This window comes from Natator depressus, chromosome 1 (genome assembly GCF_965152275.1).
Source record: "Natator depressus isolate rNatDep1 chromosome 1, rNatDep2.hap1, whole genome shotgun sequence".
Taxonomy (NCBI): Eukaryota; Metazoa; Chordata; order Testudines; family Cheloniidae; genus Natator; species Natator depressus.
In genome coordinates, this window is record NC_134234.1 from 208,406,292 (window position 1) to 208,427,747 (window position 21,456).

At 52.0% G+C, this 21,456-nt stretch overlaps 2 protein-coding genes across 4 annotated transcripts in view; one reads left to right on the forward strand and one right to left on the reverse strand.

Moving 5' to 3' along the window:
• Positions 1 to 12,887, forward strand: part of CLSTN3 (calsyntenin 3) — a 24,948-nt gene extending 12,061 nt beyond the window's left edge. For both annotated transcript variants that reach the window (XM_074934398.1, XM_074934389.1), the window contains 13 exons: positions 1,304 to 1,489; positions 1,996 to 2,265; positions 2,683 to 2,795; positions 2,875 to 3,037; positions 4,777 to 4,833; positions 5,560 to 5,717; positions 5,891 to 6,039; positions 6,629 to 6,855; positions 8,177 to 8,347; positions 9,005 to 9,150; positions 9,238 to 9,370; positions 10,825 to 11,042; positions 12,095 to 12,887. In XM_074934398.1, the coding sequence (XP_074790499.1) occupies positions 1,304 to 1,489; positions 1,996 to 2,265; positions 2,683 to 2,795; positions 2,875 to 3,037; positions 4,777 to 4,833; positions 5,560 to 5,717; positions 5,891 to 6,039; positions 6,629 to 6,855; positions 8,177 to 8,347; positions 9,005 to 9,150; positions 9,238 to 9,370; positions 10,825 to 11,042; positions 12,095 to 12,268 (2,165 nt within the window). In that variant the 3' untranslated portion in view covers positions 12,269 to 12,887. The remainder of the gene's footprint in view (positions 1 to 1,303; positions 1,490 to 1,995; positions 2,266 to 2,682; positions 2,796 to 2,874; positions 3,038 to 4,776; positions 4,834 to 5,559; positions 5,718 to 5,890; positions 6,040 to 6,628; positions 6,856 to 8,176; positions 8,348 to 9,004; positions 9,151 to 9,237; positions 9,371 to 10,824; positions 11,043 to 12,094) is intronic.
• The window catches only part of LOC141974588 (solute carrier family 25 member 33-like), a 20,828-nt gene continuing 12,103 nt past the window's right edge, over positions 12,732 to 21,456 (reverse strand). Inside the window, exons 2-7 of one of the 2 annotated variants that reach the window (XM_074934418.1) lie at positions 20,740 to 20,916; positions 18,442 to 18,519; positions 17,997 to 18,097; positions 15,089 to 15,155; positions 14,545 to 14,828; positions 12,734 to 14,448 (exon numbers count right to left, since the gene is read on the reverse strand). In XM_074934418.1, the coding sequence (XP_074790519.1) occupies positions 14,252 to 14,448; positions 14,545 to 14,828; positions 15,089 to 15,155; positions 17,997 to 18,097; positions 18,442 to 18,519; positions 20,740 to 20,916 (904 nt within the window). In that variant the 3' untranslated portion in view covers positions 12,734 to 14,251. Of the gene's footprint in view, positions 14,829 to 15,088; positions 15,156 to 17,996; positions 18,098 to 18,441; positions 18,520 to 20,739; positions 20,917 to 21,456 lie in introns of both variants that reach the window. The other variant, XM_074934411.1, reaches the window with a different exon arrangement.

Sequence of the window (21,456 nt, forward strand, 5' to 3'; positions counted from 1 at the left end):
TTAATGAAGATGTCAAACAAAACCTTTGGGGCACTACGCTTGATACTGGCTGCCAACTAGACATTGAGCCATTGATCACTACTCATTGAGCCCGATGATCTAGCCAGCTTTCTATCCACCTTATAGTCCATTCATCCAATCCATACTTTTTTAACTTGCTGGCAAGAATGCTGTGGGAGTCGGTATCAAAAGCTTTGCAAAACAGACTTTTCACAGGTGGTCACTAATTGTGTGTTCCTTGTTTTCTGGAGTCTGACTTGAGACCCTGGGTCTGATTTGCAAAAGTGCTGGGTACTCACAGCTGCAACTGAAGTTAATGGGAACTGTGCTCTGAACATATACATTTCTATATAATGCTAAGTACTCTGATTTTTCAAATTGGTGTTGGTGTTTCAAACAACAAATTGGGTGTTTCAAATTGGGCACCCAAAATTAGTGCTCACTTTTGCCCTTAATCTCTCAGTGCCTCAGTCACCCAGCTGTAAAATGGGGATAATACCACCCCCTTGTTTCACAGGGGTGTTGTGAAAATAAATTCATTGATGTTTGTGAAGTGCTCAGATACTGTAGTGATGAGCGCCATAGTAAAGTCCATGAGGAAATTAATTCTGCCTTCAGAGCAGGGTTTCAATAGTATGCAGTAAATGAGGCCTGGGGTCAGATATTGAATTACATGGAGAAAAGAAAGTATTGAATAGCTGCTTATTTAAAGAGCCCCCTCCATACTGTGCACTGAATGAAATGGGTCCTGTGGAACAGTATGTGATCATGTCACTTAAGATTGTGCCATAATGCATGTGCACAAGGAAGCAGAATTTCTGGCATACTTGTGAGTGCTTGGCTTTGCAACCTTAATGTAGTTTTTATGTGTGTTTATTATGAATACTGTATTTAGGTGACCACTGATTTTGGGTGCTTCAGTTTGAGACAACTTGGGCCTTTCAGAAGTGCTGAGCACACACAGGTCCCGCTGCAGTCAGTAGGAGCTGGGAGGATTCAGCACCTCTGAAAATCGGGCTGAGAGATGTCAAAAATCCAAGGGTCTCTGTGATATCCATCAGTACCAGGGCTATAAACACACAAAACCCACTCTCTAATCTCCTGTGAAATCTCCGCCTGTGTTGACCCCAGCTTTAGAAAACCCAGTGGATAGGTTAACTTTTCAATGTGGAAAGGGCCAAAAATCTGTCATTTCCAGGGAAAATCAGTAGTGGTGGAGGGTATGTGCCAGCTGCCCTGACCTGGGAAGGCCTCAGGGCAGGGCCCTTAACTCCTCTTTCTCTCTCTCTCTCTCCTCCAATAGGCTGGAATAAGCGGATTGAGTACATGCCAGGTGCAGGCAGTCTGGCACTGTTTCCCAGCATCCACCTGGAGACATGCGATGAGCCGCTGTGGAACATCCAAGCTACAGTGGAGCTGCAGACGAACCATGTGGCCAAAGGGTGTGATCGTGACAACTACTCAGAGAAGTCACTGCGCAAACTCTGTGGTGTGCATTACTCCTTCCCCAAGTGGAGCCAGGGTGTGGCGGGGGGTTTACCCTCCCTCACCCCACTCCACAGGGAGCCAAAGGGATGCAGACCTTCCAACTCCTGCACCAAGTAGAGCCTGGGGGATACCTGGCCCACCCCCACCCCCAGCACTGAGAGGGGTCATGGGACACTACCCACACACTGAAGGGAGAGGACCCCCTACACCTTCCTGCAGCCCCTGCCTTCCGGGGAGTCATGGACCTGTCCCTCAGCACTGAGGGGAGCCACTGGAACAATCCCTGCATCCTTTCCACCAAAGGAGCCCTAGGCAGCTCCCCCTGTCCCTCTCCTGATATCTCCCACTGGCCTGAGGGGAGCTGCCGGCAACCCCTCTGCATCCTCAGAGACCCCCGGCACCTTCCCAACCCCATGTCACACTCCACCCAGCCCCTTCTACTCTTCGTCCCTGTGAGTCTGTCTCTGCCTTGACATCTGTCTCTATCTCCGTTCTGTACCTCGGTAGGTGCTGCCTCAGGTGAGGTTGACCTGCTGCCTGTGTCCAGCCCCCTGGCCAACTGGACGGCACGGCTCTCAGTGCATTACAGCCAGGACAGCAGCCTTATCTACTGGTTCAATGGCAGCCAGGTGGCCCAGGTGCCTGTGGGCATTGGGGTGGGTGCTCACGAGAGGCTCAGTGACCACTTCACCCTGTCGCTGTGGATGAAACATGCTGTGGTGCCTGGCAAGGGCAAGAAGGAGGAGGAGACAGTAATCTGCAGTACGGTGCAGAGTGGTGAGACACCCTGGAGACAGACCCTCTTCCTGTGAGACTGATACTCCCCACCATGAACCCTCAGAATAGACTCTCCTTCCAGATGGGAATCTCTTCCCAGCTCCAGACTAGAATGGACCATTCCATCCTGGTGGGATTCTCTCCCTGCCCCCTTCCCCGGCCAGGCTGGGCTCCATTGTAAGTTCTGGGAGCAGCCAGCCCCAGGAGAGATACCCTGACCATATTGTAAGGGAGAGGGGGTGGAATGGTTTCTTCTGCACTATTCTGAGTGCAAGGCTCATGTCCTGTGTGATGAGTGGGTGGGATCTCAGCCCAGTTGCTCAAGCTAACCCAGCTCTCTAAGGGTCCCAGGCTAGTGCTTTGTGGACTTTTCTTTGATCTTTCATCTCCCTCTATGCCCCCTCTCCCTCTCTGCAGAGGATGGCTACTCTCACTACTCCCTGGCTGTGCATGGCTGCCGAATTGCTTTCCTATATTGGCCTTTGCTGGAGAGTGCGAGACCTGTCAAATTTCTGTGGAAGTTGGAGCAGGTGAGGAAGGATCTGCCTTTCTCTGTCTCTCTCTTTCTCCCTTCCTCTGCTTGCTGATCTCTCCTTCTGCCTTTCACAGGTCTGTGATGATGAATGGCATCATTATGCCCTCAACCTGGAGTTCCCCACTGTCACACTCTATGTGGATGGTGTGTCCTATGACCCTGCGCTCATCCATGACAATGGCCTCATCCATCCCCCGAGGCGGGAAATTTCCCTCATGATCGGAGCCTGCTGGGCTGGTGAGTGCCCTCCCTCAGTATTGCCCCAACGAAGGGGTGGACTGGAGAGGAGGCAGAAGGGTCCAGAAGATGTTCTACCTAATGCCAAGCAGTGGCCAATGCAATGAGAGCACTATGGCCAGCTCAAGAGGCATTCTCAGCATCAAAACCAGTGTGGTGCCCCCCAATGGACCAACCCAACAGTGTCTTGGTGCAACTCAGTGGGCAATGGCAGTACAGGCAGCATCCCTGTGGATACACCTGCACCTGCATGGATCCCCTCTAGGGTCAGAGGGGAGTTCAGTCTTTGTAGTCATTCAGTTCTTGGCCTCTGCTAAGGCTTCCAACAAGGAGGCCACTCAGTGCCAAGAGTGACGCTGGTTTCATTGATGAGGGTTCCTATATCATTAGGAATTGAACCGAGACACCTCATCTCATTCCAAATGGGAGGCAGGGTGGGAGGGCTGTGAATGGTGTCAGATAGGAAAAGACTCTAGGCCACTACAGACTTGGGGCCAGATTGGAGCCAACGCCCTGGAGATGAAAGGCTCCTTTCCCCAGTTCCCTGTTTTCCTGCAAGGTATATTCTAGTCCAGGGGTGGGCAAACGACGACCTAGGGGCCACATCTGGCCCTTCAGCTGTTTTAATGTGGCCCTCAAGCTCCCGCCGGGGAGTGTGGGCCAGGGCTTGCCCGGCTCCATGCCATAGCTCCCAGAAGCGGCGGCATGTCCCCTTTCCGATTGCTATGGGTAGGGGCAGCCAGGGGGCTCTGCACACTGCCCCTGCCCCAAGCACCACCCCCATAGCTCCCATTGATCAGGAACCATGGCCAATGGGAGCTGCAGGGGTGGCGCCTGCAGACAGGGCAGCGTGCTCAGTCCCCTGGCTGCCCCTACGTGTAGGAGTCAGAGGGAGGACATGACGCTACTTCCGGGAGCTGCTTGAGGTAAGCACCACCCGGATCCTGCCCCCCTATCCCCCTCCTGTGCCCCAACCCCGTGCCCTAGCCCTGATCCCCCTCCTGCCCTCTGAGCCCCTCTGTCCCAGCCCAGAGCACCCTCCTGCACCCCCAACCCCCCATCCTCAGCCCCACCCCAGAGCCCGCACCCCGAGCTGGAGCCCTCACCTCCTCCCACACCCCAACCCTCAATTTCATGAGCATTCATGGCCCACCATACAATTTCCATACCCAGATGTGGCCCTTGGGCCAAAAAGTTTGCCCACCCCTGTTCTAGTCCCTCTACTCAGAACCCTCAGGACTACAGTCAACTAAATGTAGCTGCAGTCTGTCTTCTCCACAGCAGGACTGAGCCCCATCTTGCAATCATGCCTCCTCTTGGACAGAGATCCTCTTATAGCACAGCACCCTACCATGTGTAAGCCACAAAAATTGTTCCGCTGCCCTGTGAGTTCCCCCTGGAATTATCTAGCTTTCAAACGGAAAAGCTAAGTGGCCTGTGAGAACTGGCTAAGATCGATAAGAAACATCAATCCATTAAGTTCATAAGGTCAATATTGGTGGGAGGCAGAAAAAACCCTATACATTCACCTCCACATCTGTCAGCCATCTGACTGTCCCCTCCCTGCTCTGCAATGTGAGGCCTTTGCTATTGAAGGGCCTAGTGCTGAGCAGAGTGTGCCAGCCAGGTGTCTCTCTCTTCCCTGGCTGACACAGCCCTCTTGTCTTTCCTGACCTTATAACTCACCTGCTCCCAAAGGCTGATACTTAGGCAATGATCGGAATGTTTTCCTCTTGCAGAGGAGAAAACCAAAGAGAAAATCAGAGGGAACGAGAACTCCACAGATCCTACACAAGGTATGGACTGGGGGTGAGGACTGCCCCCTTCTCCACCACGCATGACTTCCGTCCGCTTCTCGCATGGCATTTGTTCCACACAGCTCCCTCTCCCACCCCATCTTTTCTGGGAGGAAAACTCTTGTTATTTGGCAGCATACTGATCTCTGTGGAACGTGAGAGGACTGGTGCAGGGATCAGTGGAGCCTATTTTGGGGAGACTCAATATGTTTATCCTGTGGGAAACAGGTAAAATGGTCCCCACTCCTGATCATTAAAGCTGGTCACTGAGGACAGTGTGGGAAATGAAGAGCAGGGACACAGAAAATGCAACCTCTCCCTAAATTATCTAATGGGGATTTGACATTCTTTACGCCCTCATGAGAACCACAGTGAGCAAAACAAGACTGGGTGGGGGAAACCATCTCTGTCAAGGGCTCTGTGTCCTGGCAGACACTTCTCTCACTCTCTCCATCCTTATCTGCCTTAGTCTCTTTCCTTCTATCTGGGTTTCCCAGACTTTATTTCTCCCCCTTCCCTTAATCCCTCCTCCTTGTTGTCTTTGTCTTTCCCCATCCCACGCTCACTTTTGTCTCTCTCTACCTCCTGCATTCCTGTCTCCCTTACACTCTCACTTTCCTTCTCTTCTCTCCATCTCTGTTGCCTCTCTCTCTCTTGCTTCCCCTCCCCACCCCCCGCACTGTCTCTGTCTCTCACATCCTCCTCCTCCTCCTGTGTTCCCCTTAGGAGACCCTCTGCTGATTCACCACTACTTCCATGGTTACCTGGCTGGCTTCACCATGCGCCCCGGCAGCCTGGAGAGCCGGGAGGTGATTGAGTGCCTCTATGCCTGTCGTGAGGGGCTTGACTACAGTGACTTTGACAGCCTTGGCAAAGGGATGAAGGTATGCCCCCTCCTCAGCTCGCATGAACCTCCCCCACTCTCCCCTTCCGCCGTCTCCTGCTGCACCCCAGGAATCTCCCTGTACTCCTCTTCTGCGTCTCTTACTCCAGAATCAAAGCATCCACGAGGGACTCTTCAGTCCATTCTTTCCTTTCTCCCCCCCCCCCCGCATAGGTTCATGTTAATCCCTCCCAGTCCCTGCTCACACTGGAGGGTGACGATGTGGAAACCTTCAACCATGCAATCCAGCATGTGGTTTACATGAACTCGCTGCGCTTTGCCACGCCTGGAGTCCGGCCGCTCAAGCTCACCACCACTGTCAAGTGAGTGCAGAAACTCCAGGTGGAACCTCTCCCCCAGGCAAATTGGAGGGAATCTGTTGGAGTGTTATCCTACAATGTATCCCTTTGTAGCTCATAGCAAGTAGCACCTCATGCTAAGCTCACCAATCAGACAAGACTGTATTGTTAAAATTCACTACCCTTTGTTGCTTTTTAATTCGGGGTTGATACTCTCAAAATGTACAAGAATAAACCTAAAAAAAGTAGGAAAGTTTGTCCCAGTATATTTTGGGAGTATAAATATAATATGGATACAGAGCCATCACCAATGGCACTTGTGCACTGGCATCTGGTCGGACACCCCATTCGCTCTTGTTCGCTTTTGCTCTACCTATGGGTTGGAGCTTGTGGTGATGATGACATCACAGTGCCATCTCTAAATGCAATGGTGCAATTCCCAGAATACCACTCTGCAGAGCACAGAAGGTTGTGGGGAAGCACTTAGAAGCTGGCAGTCACAAGATGGTCCCCCCCTTGCCAACAGTACTAGAAAGGCGAGTTACCCCCTCCAGGATGAAGCTGGCAGACATTGGTGTGTAGGTACTAACACACTGTCCCGTTCCTCTGTCAGGTGCTTCAGTGAAGAATCATGTGTCTCTATCCCTGATGTGGAAGGCTACGTGGTGGTGCTGCAACCTGATGCCCCCCAGATCCTGCTGAGTGGTAATGCTCACTTTGCTCATCCTGCATCAGACTTTGAGAACCCTGATGGGGTCCCCCTGTTCCCTGACCTCCAGGTCACCTGCTCCATCTCTCACCAGATGAAGGCCAAGAAGGATGAGAGCTGGCATGGCACAGGTGAGTGGGGCACATGGAAAAGGGGCTTACTCACAAACAGGCAATGAGAACACAAAATAGGAAGTATTGTTACTTAGAAATTGGAAATGATGTCACTAGAACAGAAAATGACGTCTCTTAGTTACAGGAAGTGGTGTCACTACCAACACAGAAACAGAAAATAATTTTGCTTAGAAATAGGAAACAGTGTCACTGGAAAAACTTAAATGGGAAGTGACATATTTAGAAATAGGATGTGGTGTCACTTGAAACAGTTCTCTGTATTCCCAGAACCCCGTCTCTTTCTTTTCTTTCCCTGTGTTCAGCTCTACCCCACCCAGTTTCCTGCTTACATACTCACTCCGTGCTCCTCTCCCAGTCTCCTGTCCCCATCTGCTCCCACACTTTACCTCCCTTTCCAGAATCCATCACCTTACATTTTAACTCTGCCACCCCTATTGCCCTGAACTCTCCTCAGTCTTTCTCCTCCTTCTCTTTAGCCTCTCTCCTGCTCCCCACATGTCCCTGTCACCCTTAATCTCCTCTAACACCACACATTCTCCTGAATCCCCCCCATCTCCTTCACCACACCATGTTATCTTGCTTCTCAGCCTCTTCCTACATCCCCTTCAGATTCCCTTCCTGCACCCCACAGTCTCCTACCACACTCCTTCAGCCTCCCTCCTGCTGCCCACATTTCCTACGTTGCTCTTAGCATCCTGTCCAACCTCCCTAGAGCTATAGCCATCTTCCCTGAGGGCAGCCTGGCTTCAGTTCCATTTAAAAGAATGGGGATTAGTGGCCACTTTACTAGGGCAGCCTCACTTCCCCATGCAATTACTACTGTCTTGACTGAGGATAGGTTGGCTTTAGCCCCATTGAAAGTAATGAGAGATGGTGGCCATTTTCAATAAGGGAATATTTAAAAGAGTTATGCCAGCATTTTTAAGATCATTGTGTGGAATCTTTTTTTTAAAGTCTCATGTATCTGAGCTGGTAACACTGCAGTATCAACAGAACCATTCCAGGCAAGATGTGCTGTCACTAAAAATCCCCAAAGTGTCTCATTCTTAGAACATGAAGTAATTGTTTTAGCAAGCAGAAGCAATGTCATTAGAAGCAAGAAGTGGCAACCACACCAGCAAATAACATGACAGACAGGAAGATACCACTCACAGTGAGAACTGCCAACAGAAAGTGACATAATTAGCATGACGGCATAGTGCAGCACAGATGTGATGCAGACAAGGTCTCTTATTAAGTGGGTATCATGAGCTCTGTCCATTTTGAGCACTGGTTTTGCTTTTTTTGATCTCTTGATCCCTGTCTCTATACCTCTTAGTGACAGACACGCGAATGTCAGATGAGATTGTCCACAACCTGGATGGCTGTGAGATCTCCCTGGTGGGAGATGACCTGGACCCAGAGAGGGAATACCTGATCCTGGATGGAGCATCCCTGCAGCAGCGGGGCCTGGAGCTCATCAACACCTCTGCCTACTTCACCATCACAGGTAGACTCTCCCCCGGACAGGACTTCCTGTTTCCTGTCTCCTCCACTTCCTGCCAGTCACAGCCAAAAGAATTGCTTGCCAGATGTTAGAGATGAAGAAGCCTCAACACACTGACTGAGACCAGGGGAGGATTTGTCCTGTCCATCCATTCCCTGGACTCTTGGTTGAGTGATAGGGCTCCTGGTCTGGAAAGGGAGGCGTTACCCCAGGCTCACAGCGCTGCGGTGCGGGATCTGAGTTCCTTTCCTTTGATTCAGTTGTACTCTGCTCCCCTCCCCTTGTGGTCTGCACTTCTCCATTCCAGAAGTGTTTCCCATGTTGCCTGTGGGTGGCAGTGGATCCCACTGGTTGTGTGCAGGTGCATTTCCTAGTGGGGGGTTGGAATCCGACATGTGTGACTGTGGCTGCTGGACCCTACCTTACCTTCCCTGGACATTAATGATAGCCACTAGGGATTTCCTGGGCCCTTTGAGGTTGCAGACACCTCAAGGAAGCCACACCTAGCTCCGCTCCCTTTTAGGTATGAGCCTGGTTTGTCCTTCCCACACAACTTTTCTTTAGGCTCCACAGTGTTGTGTCAGGTGGACCTTGATCATTTGGAAATGGAAGCTCCCTTACCCCACACCTGAATCTGTCTCTCTCTACCCCTGGCCCCAGGCGTGGAGAGCATTGCGGTGTATGAGGAGATCCTCCGCCAGGTCTCATACCACATCAGACATGGCGCTGCCCTCTATGAAAGGAAATTCTGCCTTTCCTGCACCGAGATGAATGGACGCTACTCCAGCAACGAGTTTATTGTTGAGGTACAAAGCCATCAATGACTGTGTACGTGTGAAGGCCTGATCTCATTAAATCCAGAGACTGAATCTCTTCCTCTTCCCCTTCCACAGGTGAACGTCCTCCACAATATGAACCGGGCTGCTCATCCTAACCACATCCTCAATTCCCAGCAATTCATGCACCGAGGTCACCATCTACCAGAACTATCTGGGCACAGCCTGGCCAATGTCCATCACAACTCCAGTATGCAACCCTGATGATTTGGTGACAGCCTACATGCAGAATTATCCCAGGGGCAGATTTGTGTAGAAACCTACAGTGACTCCCTGCTGGCATGTCAGGACTGACCCCAGTACTAGGCAGCACTATGCTGCAAGGAGTGGTGTGATTGACTAAGCAGGGGGTGCTCTCCCCCAGAGTCAGAGCTGGCTGTGGTGTGGGGCTAGGGAAGAGGTGATGTTCAGATGAAATTTAAATCTGAAGCAACAGCTTCTCATGGTCACTGCAGATCTCCTCTCACTATTTCCGAGTCAGGTTATAAACCCTGGGCTCCTGGCAAAACCCAATACTGGGCGATTCCTTTCTGTCTCCGTATCCTCCCGTCTTAGTTTTAATCACCTAGAAGATTCTTCTTGGCTTTCTGTCATATACTGTCATTCATCAACTCCCAGAACTCAGTCCAGAGGTGGCTGCATTTTAATGCTTGGAGTAGTGGTTCATGAGGTTGGTTGATGTGCGTAATAGTCCTTTGAGATCCTCCTCCAGACAGGGCTAAGAAGAGTGGAGTGGCTGGGACTGCTTCATTTTACATTTCTCATAGAAACTCTGCACAGGGCTGATTAATGCAATTCCAGAGATGCCTCAGCAGCAGAGAGAAATTTAAAGAGCAGAGTCCAGGTTGAAGCTGATCTAAGAGGAGAACTGGGATTAGAAGGCAATGAACAAGGCAGATACAGGGAAGCAGCTCCAGACAGTGAGGGGGCTGCTGCAAAGGAAGTGGTGACTCTTGCTGCCAGAGGTGATAGAGAAGAGCAGGGAAGAGAGCAGTGGCCAGATTCATTGGTTCGCTTTGCTGCTTTGTGCTACTTTGCCAACACAAAGGAGCCGTAGAGCCAGCTTAACTGGCCCCAGGAGGAGAACAAGTGTGTGTGTGTGGGGGGGTTCCTGGCTTCTAGAAGTCTGCTGCTTGTGAGATAGGGGGCAGCTGGTACAAGTGGAAGCAGGCCACTACAGGCATGACCTGAGGAAGCTTAGTGCCCCCTTTGCCCCTCCCTTCCTCTGCTGCACTCACAGCAGTGCAGCCAGCCTGGAGAAGCTGCCCCTAAGTGTGCAATACTGACTGGAGCTACTCCATGGAGGGTCCAGCCAGGGTCTCAGCAAAGGAGGCAGCTAGGGCTAGAGGGCAGGGAAGTGAGGGCTGGGCTGGGGCACTCAGGAAGTCAAGTCTAGGAGGGCAGGGGAAGTACTGAGAGTTTATGAAGGCAGTGAGTGAGGATGGGACATGCTTGGCATGCGGGGCTGCAGCGCACATGAAGCTGGGCCTGCAGCCAGGCAAGGAGCAGAGGCAGATTCCTGCAGCTGGGGCTGCCCTATAGCAATACCCAAGTATCCCTGGCCTCTCACAGGTTAAAGGCAAGACAGTCTGGGAACCTTTGTTTGGTCAGATGTTTGTAACCTCCTTATCCCTCCCCCTCCAGTGGTCCCCAGTGCAGCCACCATCATCATCGTGGTGTGTGTGGGCTTCTTGGCACTCATGGTCATCCTGGGGATCCTGCGTATCCACTCCCTGCACCGCCAGGGGGCTGGGCACGAGGCTGCAGGGGCTGCTGGGGGAGGCCATGCAGGAGCCAGCAGCAAGGAGAGTGACATGTTCTGGGATGACTCAGCCCTCACCATCATCGTCAACCCCATGGAGGTGAGATGGGACAAGGAAGGTGGGGTTGGTTTCTGGTTGGCAATTGATGCTCTAAGCCAGAGGCAGGCAAACGTTTTGGCCTGAGGGCCACATTGGGTTTGGAATATTGTATGGAGGGCTGGATAGGGGAGGGGAGTGTGGCATGGCCTGCCCCCCCATTCCTCTCCCGCTTCTCGCCCCTACGGCCCTCCCCCAGGACCCCTGCCCCACCCAACCACCCCTTCTCTGTCCCCTGACCGCCCCTGGAACCCCTGCCCCTGACTGACCCCCCAGCCAACCCCCCCTTTCCTTCCTAACTACCCCCCCTCCCCCCAAGGACCCCTGCCCTATCCAACAACCCCTTCTCCCTGTCCCCTGACTGCCCCCGGAACTCCTGCCCCTGACTGCCCCCTGCCACCTTATCCAATCCCCCCTCTCCTTCCTGACTGCCTACCCTGGGACCCCTGCCCCCAGTCCCTACTGCCCCCTGCTGCCCTATCCAACCCCCCCCTCCTTCCTGACTGCCCACCCTGGGACCCCTGCCCCCATTCAACCCCTCTGTTCCCTGTCCCTACTGCCCCCCGCTGCCCTATCCAACCCCCCCCCCTCCTTCCTGACTGCCCACCCTGGGACCCCTGCCCCCATTCAACCCCTCTGTTCCCTGTCCCTACTGCCCCCTGCTGCCCTATCCAACCCCCCCCGCTGCCCTATCCAACCCCCCCTCCTTCCTGACTGCCCACCCTGGGACCCCTGCCCCCATTCAACCTCCCTGTTCCCCACCCTCTGACCACCCCCCTGAACTCTCCTGCCCTCTATCCAACCCACCCTGCTCCCTGCCCCCTTACCGTGCAGCACAGAGCACCAGGTCAGGCCGGGCTCTGCAGCTGCGCTGCCCCAGGAGCTCGCAGCCCCCGCCCGGAGCATTGCACCAGCGGCGCAGTGAGCTGAGGCTAGGGGCGGGGGCGAGCCTCGCAGGCCAGGGGCTCAGGGGCCAGGCAGGAGGGTCCCGCGGGCCGTAGTTTGCCCACCTCTACTCTAAGCCCTCTACTTACCCCCATGCCCCTTCTTCCCAGTCATACCAGAGCTGCCAGGAGAGGCCAGCAGCAAGTGGGGAGACCAGAGCTGTAGATGAAGTGGAGGAGGAGGATGACGACAGCAGCGACTCAGACACACCGGACACCCCAGGCAGTGATGACGGAGATGACCAGCACATTGTCGGCAAAAGAGATGGCCCCTGCTGCTACTAGGAGCCCTGTGCTGTGGGAGGAGGGAAGCAAGGATGCTAAAAAGATAGATTCCCCACCACCACCACCCAGCCTGAGGGGGTCACTGCCCTCTTCCCCTTTTTCTCTCTCCTTGTGTATATAAATACACATTTCCCCCAACCCCCCCTAATTTCTCTTGCCTGTTTCCTCTTCCTCTGCCATTTTCACTAGGGGGAGGGCACTTTCTACTCTTAACCCCTCTCTTCTTCTCCATAGCACCCCAGAAACACAGGCTGGGGCATGGGCTCCTTGCCCATACTCCCTCACATTAGGTCCCTCTCCTGAGGATGGGATAGTATAGGGACCCATGTGAAGGGAGTGGAGCGTTTAGGAGCAGCAGGGAAGAAGAAAACACCCACCAGCAAGGGTTGGGCAAGCGGGGTCAGCTGCAGGCCCCCACATATTATATATATATATATTGTATATTTTTTCAATGTTGTCATTTGAGGTTTATTCTTGTTTGATGCAAAAAACAAAAACAAAAAAACCCCCCACAAACCTGCAGCTTGTGTCGCTTTGTAAAATTGTCAATAACCCTAAACAAGTGAAGGAAGGAGGGAACGAGGTGGATTTTAAAATAAAAGGATTTAAAAAAAAAAGACTCAAGGCCTCTGGGATTCTTCATTCTGAAAGGCAGAGGCTGGAGTGGGTGCTTGAAGGGCAGCAGTTAGCCCTATAGGCCCTCTTGACTGGCAAAATGGCATGATTTTCCAACCTGTTACCTCCACTTAGGTAGCTGAAAACCATAGGTATTTTGTCCACAGCAGGGCCTTAGTTTTAGACAGTCTGGTCCCCCCGCAGTGGGTTCAAGGAGGTTGGGGGATTAGTCCCTCAGATACAGACTAAATTGAAAACATCAAATCTTATTTTTTCCCCATACACTTAAGTGTATTAACAAATCCCTCAACTTCAACGCTTGCATCCACCCTCTAAATGACATTCACAGGCACAAAACAGTATGTTTCACACACCAGGAATCCAGCTTGGTTTTTATATCTACTGTTCCTCATGTCACAGTACCTCCAGTAGAGGAAGGCAGAGCTGGGCCCTTGCAGGCTCCTTCCCTGCAAAGAACACACTTGAGAGAGGGATAGATGGGGCCTATAGTAACATAAGCTGCCCAGGCCAGAGCTCCCCCTGCCAGGATGCATCCTGCTTCTCTTGATACATGGGGCTGAGTTCTAACCCACTACCCTGGCCTCTCTTAAGAAGGGGAAAAAGGCAGAGTTAATTGCTCAGCTGTATGATTCTTTCCATAGGTGATTGCTCCCTTAAGGAGATAATGTAAGATGCCTGCTAAGTACCATGCACTAGGATGTCTATCAGTTAGGTTTGGAGAATCCTTTGGAAGAAGATAGAGTTGTAGGGGCTAGGACTCTGTATAGAGACCCTGACTATGTGTAGAATCCCAGGGAGTAGCTGAAGGAGTAGCAAAATCTGTTTGCTGCATCAGTTTCTTCAGATTTGTTTACTCTCCCTATCCACTGACTACATGTCCAGCTAGGCCCATAGGCCAGGCCCAAGAAGAGTAGAGCTCCTGGGGCTGTTAACTATACATGTACTTTCTAGTGATGGGGATGGCCAGCTAGGGAATATATAAAAATTTATTTATCCTCCTCTCTCTTTCTCCACTGCACTCCATGCTCTTGGGCTTTGCACTAGGATCCCCCACTGAACATATTCTAGCTGGTTTACTGCCACCTTAGAGCATCAGACCAGTTACACTTTCTGGAGGTTGATGCTAGAGGCCACGCACCATCCAGAACCACCACTCTGGCCTGAGAACTCTGCATCCTGTCAGCAGACAGTAGACTGCCACACACAAGTGCATCACCACGCAGGCCTCCTGCTACAGAGTGAGCAGCACTACCTTGTGGAACAGGAAAAACATGTCAGGTTACAAGACCTTGGCTCTCCCGTGCACAGCCAGCAGCCTCAACAAGGGGCTGGTGCATTTGTGCAGGGTCACAGTTTGGTGGCCAAGTGGATGATCAGTTCATAGGTAGCCATCATGATAGCTGTGTTGGGGATCTGGCGCATCATCTGGGCCAGGAGTCCTCGGTACAGAGCCAGGGGTCCCTCTTCTTGGGCCACCAGCCGCAGGGTCTGCAGAAAGGAGCGATAACGGGACCCTTCTTCCCGCAGCCGTGTCCGGACAACCTCTGGGAAAACAAAGGGATGGGACCTTAGCAGAGTCACCCTCCAGGCCAGGCCTCTCCCAGTAGGAGGGTGGTGGAGGGGAGGATGGAGCAGCTCACCGTGTGGGTATGCAATACATGAGGCACATGTCTTGGAGATGGCAGCAGCTGCCATGAGTCCAAAGAAATCATGGCTGTTAGGTGCAAGTGCAAAGGCTGTTGGGAGGAATGGCTGCTGCTCCCGCAGCTGTTGTTTCAGCGCCTCATAGATGACAAAATGGATGACTGTCTCGGAGACTCCAGCGTAGGAGGCACTGATTCCACGGTAAAATCCACGCAGGCCCTCAGTGCGGTACACTCGTATGGCACACTGGAGGGCATTACTGTGCTTCTCCCCCCTTGCCCTGCAGAGACCAAGGGGGGATTAGAATCACCCACACACAGCTCTGCCACTGCCCCTCAATACTGCTCAACAGCACATCCCCCACCCCTGCCAAAACATATACCCCTTGTTATTCCTGGCCTGGGTATCTCGCAGCTGTGTTTGGAAGCTCATTAATAACTGCTACTTTTCCAGTGTCCTGAAAGCACACATTCTGTCAGTGGGTCACCCCCAGCCCCATGCAGTCTGTGTGTACACACGTGCATGCGCTACCTTCCTTACCTGGCTTCCAGCTGCATCCTGGTTTTCACCAGCCAGATGGGATTGGTAAGTGTGGCGGAGGTGACCCCTAGGGAGAAGAAGGTCAGAGGTCATGACAGGTACCAGAGTGGTGCTACAACAGTGCAGACAGTTTGTGGGGAGTTACTGGTGGGTTAGCTCTTTGAATGCTAGTTAATCTGCAGCTGTGTACCAATTTGGGCATAGTTTGGGGGTCCCCTGGAAGTGCTCTGCTGGGAGTGAAGAGTTCTAAGGTGAAGTTGGCTCTGCTTCCCCTTACTGGGAGCCACCCATCCTGTGCACACCTCTGTATTTGGCACTGGTACAACCACAGCTGGAATACTGTGTCCTGGTCTGGTGTCCATAATTCAAGGAGGTTGATACATTGGAGCGTGCTCAGAGAAGAGCCAGGAGAACAATTAAAAGATTAGAAAACCTGTTTTACAGTGAGTGACTCAAGGAGCTCAATCTGATAATCTTAACAAAGGGTAGGTAGAGGGGTGACTTTGATCACAATTTATAAGTATCTACATGGGGAACAAATATTTAATAATGGGCTCCTCAGTCTGGCAGAGAAAGGTCCAATGGCTATAAATTGAAGCTAGACAAATTCATATGACAAATAAGGCATAATAACCATGAGGGTAATTAACCATTGGAACAATTTAGCAGAGGTCCTAGTCCTTGAGAGGTCCTTGACCATTTTTAAATCAAGATGGGATGTTTTTCTAAAATATGTGTTCTAGGAATTATTTTTGGGACATTCTGGCCTGTGTTATGCAGAAAGTCAGATGAGATGATCACAATGGTCCCTTCTGGCTTTGAAAACTATGAATCTCATCGGTTTCATTATAGCCTCATTTCCCCCACCCCTGGTGCCTGGAACCAGAAAGAAGGAGGCTGAACCTGGAAGGAGAGGCAGGAAACAATGAGACTTGCTGAGGATGGAGGGTCTCATTAGAGCAGAGGTCGGCAACCTTTTAGAAGTGGTGTGCCGAATCTTCATTTATTCACTTTAATTTAAGGTTTCGCGGGCCAATAATACATTAACGTTTTTTAGAAGGTCTCTCTCTATAAGTCTATATATTACATAACCAAACTGTTGTCGTACGTAAACAAGGTTTTCAAAATGTTTAAGAAGCTTCATTTAAAATTAAATTAAAATGCTGATCTTACACCACCGGCCTGCTCAGCCCGCTGCCTAGGCCAGCAGCGGGCTGAGCGGGGCCTGTGGCCGGAACCCCGGCTGGCAAGGGGCCGGCAACCAGAACCCCAGACCGGCAGTGGGCTGAGCAGTTCAGCCCGCTGGCAGTCTGGGGTTCCGTCCACGGGCTCCTGCCAGCCAGGATCCTGGCTGCTGGCCCCCCTCAGCCCACTGCCGGTCTGGGGTCCCAGCCCTGTCCATATAGAGTAGGTACCTACCTTCTCCCTGGTTCTAGCCATTCTCTTCCTCTCTCTGCACTGAGATGAGGGTGGGAGTGTGCTGAGAACAGGGCTGGGGGTGAAGGAGCAGGCTGGGGGTTGGGGTGCAGGGTCTGGCCAGGAGCTAGAATGAGGGAGGGGGCTCAGGGTTGGGGCAGGAGGTTTGGGTGTGGAGCACTTACCTGGGCAGCTCCCATTTGGTGTGAGGGGTGCAAGTGGGATTGTGGGGGTGTGTGTGTGCAGGAGCTCCTGTTTGGTGCTCAGGGTGGGAGTGGGGATATGAGGGGTGCAAGAGTCAGGGCATGGGGTGTGCGGGGGCTGGGTATGTATCGGGGGTGCCGGAGTCAGGGCTGGGGTCGTGGACTGGGGTCGTGGGGGTGCTCCCAGCCCCCTACCCTGAGCGGCTCACAGCAAGGGACTGGAGGGGATATGCTGATTCCACCCCCTTCCCCAAGGTCTCTGGAGCAGAGAGCGCGCTCCACTTTTCTCTTGCCCCTCTGTACCAAGGGCCATCAGCTGATCGGCTGCAGGGAGGGAGAGGAGGAGGGGCAGGAACCCAGCACGTTGGGGGAAGAGGCAGGGGGAGGGGGAAGCTTGCATGCCCTGCAAGGAGAGAGCGGTGGGGGGGGGGGTGGAGAAGAGCGGGCCAGGCAGGGTAGGATTTTTAATGGCAGGGTGCTCTCTGCCGGGGTAGGCAGAATGCAGTGTGCCATTTAAAGTTGGCTCGCGTGCCATCTTTGGCACGCGTGCCACAGGTTGCTGACCCCTGCACTAGAGAAAGGGAAGACAACAGGAGTAGGAAAGGCAGTGGGACTGCTGAGATTGTGTGTGTCGGTTAAGTTACCTGGGTCCCCTGTAGGGAACCCTGTTTCCCAAGGCAATCAAAGAGCTAATGTAGTGATACTCAGACTGAGGCTTGTGAGCCGCAAGTGGCTCTGTAGTGTCTCCTGAAGCTCTTTGCAGCGCACGATATTAAAACACTGGATTTAATTATTAACCAATCAGGATGCCTTTACTAGGTTATTAACCAATTGTAGTTGATAAAATAATAGTGGGTCAGTCATTTTGCTGTGAGAATTATATCTTAAAAAACTAAATATTTCCCATCATACTGTTTAAATATGAATCTACAGCACTATAGTAAATGAAATGATGAAGTGGCTTTTTTGGGTAAGGCTGATCGCTAATTTGTCTCCTGAACCCCACTGAGGTCTGAGCATCACTGGGCTAAGGCCTAGATCATTGACACTGAGAAGCAACATCAGGTGAATTAAGAGAGATTGTTTCTGTTGTGTTTCACTGACCTAGAAAGCTGCTGCAGCAGGATGAGGTGGGAGAAAGAGCTTCAGAAGGGCCAACAAAGAAACGAGGGGATTATGTGAATGAGAGTGGCCTGAGCAGTGACCCCAGATGGTCAAATACCCTCATGTTTACAGGGATCCCAGGCTGAATGGGCCCACTGGTCTAATCCGGCATTGGAGAAGCTCACCTGCACAGACTGCCGAGAGCACATGAACTTTCTTGGACTCAGGTCTGAAGACAACATTGAGCTTCTCCTTAGCCCCAGCATAGGCAGCAAAATAGATGGCCCTGGTTGGGGAGAGACATACATGTCCAGTAGCAATCCACCCGAGAGGAGTAACAGAAGCATAAAGGGACCTTGTTTCCACATAACTTAGCCCAGACAGACCCTGCACTGAGGATACCTCAGCCAACAGCCACACGTGGACACCAGGTGTCAACCCAAGCCTCACAAGGAATGGTGAGGGGCCTCCATTGAGTGTCCCCATGGAGGGGCCAGAGACTGCACTGTATCCAGGGCCTGGACACTGTGGGGAGGTGGGACAGTGACTGGTAAGGACCCTAGGAGAGTGTACCCTAGCGAGACCCTATTTGGGGGGGGGGGGGAAATATCCCCCCCGAGTGATTCTTACCTGGACGGGGCGACTCCAACAAGGTTGGGACCCAGGCCTCGGAAGAGGGAGCGGATTCCTTCCTTCTCCAGGATGGCCCTGTGGAAGAAAGGAATAAATAAAATCAGAGAAGGAGTGGGACCAGGCTGTCTGCTCTCCTAGTCCTCCTTCCCCTCCGTTTGTCCCTACCAGCCCTTCCGCTTTCTCTACATCTCATTCTCTCTGCATCTCTCCCTGGACTCCTTCCTCTCGCTCCTTTCCTCCACATTTATCTTGCTCCCCTCATTTTCTGTTCAGCCACTTCTTCACTCTCCCCTCAGTATTTCTTCATTTCCCCCAATTTACCTGCACAATCCAGAATCTGTTTATTCACCACCAGCTGTGACCTTTGTCCCAGCAGCTGCCTCTCAGAGCTTACCTTCATGTCAGTGCTGCACCGGTACCACTGTAGTGCTTTACTGAAGATGCTACTATTCCAACAGCAAGAGCTTCTCCTGTCAGTGTAGTTAATCCACCTTCGTGAGAGGTGGTAGCTATGTCAATGAGAGAAGCTCTCCGACTGTCACAGTTCTGTCTACACCTGGGGTTAGGTCAGCATAACTGTGGCTCGGGGTGTCCGATACAGATCTGTAGTAAAGACCTGGCCTCAGACTCAGAGGGTATGTCTACACTGCAATCAGACACCCACGGCTGGCCCCTGCCAGCTGACTCAGGCTTGTGGGGCTCTAGCTAGGGTGTAGACACTGCAGCTCAGGCTGCAACCCGAGCTCTGGGACCTTTCCACCCCACAGGGTCCTAGAGCTGAGACTCCAGCCCAAACCTGGACATCTACACTGCAATTAAACAGCTCCATGAGCCCAAGTCAGCTGGTATGGACCAGCTGTGGGTGTCTGACTGTAGTGTAGACATACACATAGCTGAGAGACAGGAAGCACACTGAGACACACCAAGACACACCCTGTGCCCTGAAGCCCTTTCCTCCATGACTTTCATCTCTAAGTCCCACTTCCATCCCCCACCCTTCTCCAATTGCTGGCTGGCTCTCCCAGCCTGAACTCCTCATGCTGCTAAATTGCCCATGCAAGTAACCCTTGTGACATTATTGACATGAACTGTGACTGTATAGATCATTGTTACAACCAGGGTCCTATGGTTGCACCTGGTCTTGTACAGAGGGGGTCAAGTGGGATGTTTATGGAAAGGTTATAGTTTGCTGGCTATGATTATGCTGTCTGTATGTGGGTATCATTTTTGTACTTGAAGTTATGAATATTGGCTATGTACTTGTATCTCAATGTGTTTGATTCTAAGTTGCCTCAGTGAAGCATTTAGTCAGCTTACTGAGAATAGTCCTCTCTCAGGAAGCGTCCACTCAAGAAACACTTAACTGACAATGGACTTTGGGAGACGCCAATCCACATCTGAGCTTTCCTGGGAAGGTTCAAAGTAACATGTAAACAGTGGCATCAGCTTGCAAAAAGCTGAATCATTCATGGACATGTGACTTGCCCAGGTAGCTACAAACTCCATCTTGTTGCTGTGATTTTGCACAGGAGAACAAAGGGGTTTCCACCCACAAGAGAAAGAATATTAAAGACCCTGGAAAGCCCTCCATTTTGTCTTCAGCTGGTTCAAGGGATGGCTTCTCCACCCCAGAGGGATGCCTGAAAGAAACTGGAACAAAGGACAGTAACTACGGGGGTGTTAGTGATTGCTCAACCCAGACTAGGAAGGAGTCCAAACTATGAAAGAAGCTTATTGGAACATCTCTGGGGGTGAGATTTCATCTGTAATCAGTTTCTTTATGTATTAGGTTTAGACTTACGTGTTCTGTTTTATTTTGCTTGGTAACTTACTTTGTTCTGTCTGTTATTACTTGGAACCACTTAAATCCTACTTTTTATATTTAATAAAATCAATTTTGCTTATTAATTAACCCAGAGTAAGTAATTGATACCTGGGGGAGCGAACAGCTGTGCATCTCTCTATCAGGGTTACAGAGGGTAGACAATTTAGGAGTTTACCCTGTATAAGCTTTATGCAGAGTAAAAGAGATTCATTGGGGGTTTGGATCCCATTGGGAGTTGGGTGTCTGGGTGCTGGAGACAGCAGCACTTCTTAAGCTGTTTTCAGTTAAGTCTGCAGGTTCAGGCCCTGGGTCTGTGTTGCAGCGGGTTAGCATGTCTGGCTCAACAAGGCAGGATTCCTAAGTCCCAAGCTGGCAGGGAAAACGGGCTCAGAGGTAGTCTCAGCACATCAGGTGACAGTCCCAAGGGGGACTCTGTGACCGAACCCGTCACAACCCCCTCCCCAGCTCACCTCATCAGCTGGAGCACGCCAGGTGAGGGTGAGGCTGGACGCACAAACCCCCCATTCAGCCCCTGCAGCTGCATCTCAGGAAGGCAGAGAGGGCGCAGGGCCAACGAGGATGACTGCAGACGTGTCTTCACCACTTCCAGGGGGCAGGTCAGGATGGCTCCAGCTGTGCCGCCACATCTGGGGAGACAGCGAGGGCAGATTGGAGTGAACAAGAGTTACTCCTCAGAAACAGGGGGCAGCAGCTCTGACCTCCCCTGCATTGTTTCCCTGTTGTCCAGGCCCTCTGGCCTTTGTCACGTGTGGCCTCTGGCTCTGGCACTAATTAACGTGCTGGCTCTAACAGCTCCTGGCCAGCCCTGCTCAGGTATCAGCATTTGAGAGAAGCTAAGACCAGGGAGAGGACTCAAACTCACGACCTTTGCACCGGAGCTGCCCACAGCAAATAGCTCAGCTGCCCAGTCCCACCATAGGACTTTGCTGATGACGTCAGCAGCTGACTTGACAGCCCTGAAGAGGGTATGAGCTGCAGGTCCCCAGAGCAGATTCAGTCCCTGCATTAGCAGGGCCAGTGCCCACATTTTGTCCACATGCCTCAGCTTGCCATGGAGGAACCCCCCTTTTAGTCTGGAACCCATTCACTCCTGGGCAATTGCTGAAGCTGCCACTGAAGGAGCCAGTTAGTAACAATTGCACTTGTCCCACCAGGCCTGGGCTGAC